General features: G+C 38.9%; 1 protein-coding gene across 1 annotated transcript; it reads right to left on the reverse strand.

Annotated features, from left to right (window-relative positions):
* Positions 1 to 1,793: 1,793 nt before the first annotated feature.
* LOC145061547 (uncharacterized) lies at positions 1,794 to 4,250 on the reverse strand. The gene is made up of 2 exons (XM_079009061.1): positions 4,170 to 4,250; positions 1,794 to 2,381 (listed from the first exon to the last, which is right to left on the reverse strand). The coding sequence occupies exons 1-2, from the start codon at positions 4,248 to 4,250 to the stop codon at positions 1,794 to 1,796; spliced, it is 669 nt and encodes a 222-aa protein (XP_078865187.1).
* Between the last annotated feature and the right edge of the window lie 614 nt (positions 4,251 to 4,864).

Genomic DNA, 4,864 nt, shown 5'->3' on the forward strand with positions numbered 1-4,864 from the left:
GAAACTTCCTTGGAGCTAGAATTCTTATAATGGCATAGGTGATGTACTTTCCTTCATCATCATCATCATCATTGATTGGAATACCTGTAAGAACTTGCAAAGAACCATCATCAGAATCTTCATCTCAGAGTTTGAACTCCGAGACCAGCTTCCAAGGGATGGATTGGCTTCGCCTGCTAGGCCCTTTTCCTCCTCTTGAAATGGATGACCCGGCAACCGGTGTAAGCATTGAAGACTCCTTAAGCTCCAAGAATCGGTCGAAAACCTTTTGAAAGCTTGTATTTATTTGCAAAGTTAAGGCATCATAGGCTTCAACTGTGGGAGTCTGAGCTTTCAGGTGATCGAAGTGTTTTCCAAGAATCGGGACCATATCATCGAATTTGTTATTTGGTACATCCACAATGTTCCAGCAGGCCCTAAGGATCTTGAGAAGAACTTGTTGCATAATCAAGTTCATTTCATCTTTCTTCCAGATCTCATTCTCAAGTCTCTGAATTTTCTTCTCGTGGCGGACGTGGGTCTGTTTGACCAATTTACTTCTTTTCAACTTCCTCATCAATATACTTCTGTCGGAGGGAAATAAGTTGATCGAGTTGGGGTTTCTTTTAGCAGTGGATGGTCCGGACTTTGTAGCTGAGGACATAGAAAAGCAAAATAGCATCAAACTTGGAGTCTAAAACAGAAACCTTGTCATCAATCTTGGTTGTATCTGAGATATGGTATCGGAGTTACAACAAGACAAAGGGATCAATATGATTACTAATTGATGATCCTGTGTCAGAGGTGGAGTTCTGAGAATTGGTTTGATTTTCTTCTTGATTCACTGGTTATTTGGAGGGGCCATGATGTGTTGTTGTTGTTGTTTGATCATGTTTCAGAGGAGTAGATTTTGTTTCACCTCCAAGATGCACTTGGGATTGATTATCAATCTTGATCTCTTCATCAATAGGTTCCAAAGAGGAGGATAAGAGTCCAAAATCATAAACAGGTTTTGAAGAGGATGGCTTTGACTGAAAGTGATGAGGGGAAAGCAATGGAGGAGCAGCAATCGCGGCACTGGCATCATCAAACATGTAAACGTCTGACCTTTCTTCATCTAGATATGGGTGGAGGGCATTACGGTGAGGAGAATTGGGAGGATCATCTGAGATGAGATTGATTTGAGGTGTTTCTCTAGAAGGCTGCTCCGTAAGAGTGGCCAAGAGGAGTTAGAGAATGGCCAAACTCAGCCAGAATGTCTTTGGTTCCTTCTTGTTGAGAGGAAGAACCGACTTTGGTTCTATTTTTGGCCTTGGGTCTTTGGTTACTTTAGTTGGAATACGATTGGCCACATCCGAGATAGGCTCAATGGAGACTAGGACAGACTGTGTAGGACTATATATAATCGAGGACTCCATGTGTTGTTTCAAGTGAATGGAGTTGGATGGTATTCTAGAAAGCATGTGTTCAGGAAGTCATCTACTACACCGTTTTCTTGTGCGGTGTAAGGAGTAGAGAAGTTGTGATCAATACCTTTCTCAGATAGGAATTTCTCAAAGGTTGTATTTGTGAACTCCGAATGATTATCACTCCGAATTCTTCTGACGGGAAATTTGACGCGAACTTCAATTCCTTTGATAAAACTGATTAGTTCTGAGGTTGTTTCTTATTTGAGCCTAAGGAAGATAACCCAGGTGAACCTAGTAAAATCATCCACAATCACAAGAATGTTTTTTTTGTGATGTAGACTCTCTACTGTTAAGGGTCCACATAGGTCAATGTGCAAAAGTTCTAATGGCTCAGAGATATATTTTTCAATAATGATAGGATGACCCTTCTTCGACTGCTTTCCACACTGACATGCAACACAAATGATCATTTCTGAACTTGAGGAGTGGCAAACCTCTTACTATTTCACCGAAAAGAAGATCATTCATATATCTAAAGTTTAAATGAACAAGCCTTCTATGCCATAACCAACTGACATCAGGAATTGCTTTAGAGAGTAAAAGGAGCTGAGGCTTACCAATAATCATGTTGATGTCTAGAGGATACATTTTCTGATGGCGTTTTGACTTGATTAAACATTCCTTCCGGTCTTGTGTCATGACATAGCTGTGTTTCTTGCAAAACTCAGCTCGACGATTTGCATAAGTGAGTTGAGCCACACTTATAATATTATGCTTCAGATCAGCTACATATGCCACGTTCGAAATGAAGAAGTTTCCATTTGTAAGAATGCCATAACCCATGATCTGAGAGTTGGAGTAGTTTCCATATGTCATGTAGCCAACATTTGGTGAAAGTTTGTGATGGGGCAGAAAATCCTTCTGCCCCATCATGTGCATGGAGCAAGCACTATCAATATACCATATTGCTTCATGCTCCAAAGCATAGAGTACCTGCAAAATTAGTGAGTTGTGGAGTTTTTAGGCTCTGAGTAAGGTTTTGGGACAGCGACACGGGCTTTGGATTGAGGCTATGACTTATGAACAACAGACGTTTTAGAGGTTTTATTTCGAGATCCTTTTGGAAACAAACACAAAGCCATGGTTTTCTCATCTATTCAAAAATGGTACTCAATGACATGTCGTTTCAGAACATCTTTTTTCAGAATAACAACTTCCAAAGTGGTGGGAATTACTATATCTCTCAAAGTGGCAGTCTCATGATTGAGATTTTATACTTTCCAAACAAGATTTTGTTTGAGGATTTTTGAGAACCAGTTTTTTTAAAAATTTGTTCTTTGTTGGGTGATATAGCTGGTTTTGAAAGTTGTTGAGGTTTAAAAATCGTACCATCAGATTTTTCTATAAAAGCAGATGAATTGATCCGAGGAGAGTTGGTTCTGACCGATTGAGTAACTACAGTAGGCTTTTATTGAGTGATTTTGACGATGTTCTATTGTTCTACCGGAATGGTAGGATTGGACGGTATTTCGAGAATCTTAATAGGTATAAAGGTGTTACGACTCCCATTCGAAGGATTAGCAGTCCGGGAATACGCTCTTTTTGAAGTTTTCAAGGAATAAGGAATTTTGTCTAGACCTAATTTCCTTTTTGAGAGCATTCTTGGTTTCTACCTTAGGGTCGACAACATATTTCCTATTCAACACTGGTTACTTTTTTGATTTGCAAGATGATTTAGAGGTTTAACCTACATATGGATTGTTAAATACATGTTCAATCTACACAAGCTTTATTTTCGAAATCACTTGCGAGTCAGAAACACATGAATAAGATGAATCATCAGGGTCATTATCTAAAGACGCCCAAATGAACTCTACAGTATCAGGTCCAGTTGACTCCAAAATAATTTCCTCACCAACACAGTTGTTAGGAGGACTGTGGTTTGAAACTTGAACTATAGTGTTTGAAATGCTTGAGTGGGATTCCAAAGTCCGATTCAGGTCCAGGTTTGTAAGAGGCAGAAGGGGCGTGAAATCGGGACACTTGATGACTATAACCTGAAACTCAGAAATCAGAGATGCAAATTGGTGAGAGGTCTCAAGAAGGAGTGACAAGGGAGAGACAAGGGTGTCTGGATATTTGGGGTTTAGAACGTCTCCCATAAATGTAAATTTTTGTAAATCCTTCAAGGGGAGAGCAATTGGTTTCAGAAAATCTCTTCTGAGACAAGGTGCTTTTGACCAAGGATGAAGAAAATTGTGATTCATCCATTCATTTGCTTCAAGAATGTCAATGGAATTATGCAAAGTATCTTTTTTTTAGCATTGAGACGTTTGTTATCAGAAATTAAAACATTTCTTTCAAAATAAGTGATTTCACATTTGTCTTTGAGAATGATACATTCATCTTTTGACATTATAGGATCACGTTCTAAAGACTATATTTTTAACTTTTTTCCTCGGAACGTAACCTAAGACGACTCAATTCATTATCGATCTTCTGACTGGCTTCTATTGTAGACTCATTGGCTTTGTAGATGGTATTCATATCTGTTTGGGTCAGGGTTAGTTAAGGTTCACAGAGAGATAAGTCAAAATTATTATAATTAATCATAGATTTTATCTATTGGACGATGCTTCTACTAGGTGGATCATTGGTAGCCATGTAGCAATAGTTTAGTTCAACATCATCATCATCTTCCTCTGACCCAGATGATCAGTACCCTTCATCACATTCAATTGTCTATCTTTCCATAAGCCACATGTTTTTGCCAATACTCACATCATCATCGTCTCCAGAAGTCCAATATCCTTCCATATCTCTTGTTATAGTGGTAACAAATGCGTTTTCATTTTTTGCCATCTCTTAAGCTCGAAGTGCATAGTAAACTGAATCCTTGATTTTTTGTTTTGGAGGGATATCACCTAAGCAATCTTTGGCATAATGGTTTTCATGACCATATTTGTGAAAAACAATATTGGATTTGTCTGACTTTAAGATTCTGTGAAGATTTTGAGGTGTGATTGGGAGTATAGATGTTAGGTTTGTTGGCTGGTGGGTTCTCTGAAGATTTTTTAAAAGGTTGAGGATTGGTTTGGTGAGGGGCATGGAAATGCTTGTGATATGGCTTGTGAGTGGAGGTAAAGGGACGCTTGTATTTCATTGAGAGCAAAGCAAAATCCTGTTGGAAGCGGAGTTTAGAGTCCATTGCTTCTAGATGAAGATCACCATTCAATAAATAGTCAAAGTTGGTTGGAGAGATTAAAGTTGTTGGTGAGGGTTGAACAGGTGGGATGATATTTTTGAAAGGATCCAAGGTGGATGGGTTCGAAACAGGAGGTTCGAAAGAACTATAAAGAGCTAAAAGGCCTCTATAGAGTTCCCTCAATGTTTATGCAACATTTGACTCGTGACCTTGGAGTTCATCAAACAGCTGGTAAAGTTTTAGCTTCTTTAGGGATCCATTACTCTGAAGG

The sequence above is a fragment of the Lactuca serriola genome, chromosome 1, assembly GCF_051521515.1.
Source record: "Lactuca serriola cultivar US96UC23 chromosome 1, Lser_US96UC23_V15, whole genome shotgun sequence".
Taxonomy (NCBI): domain Eukaryota; kingdom Viridiplantae; phylum Streptophyta; class Magnoliopsida; order Asterales; family Asteraceae; genus Lactuca; species Lactuca serriola.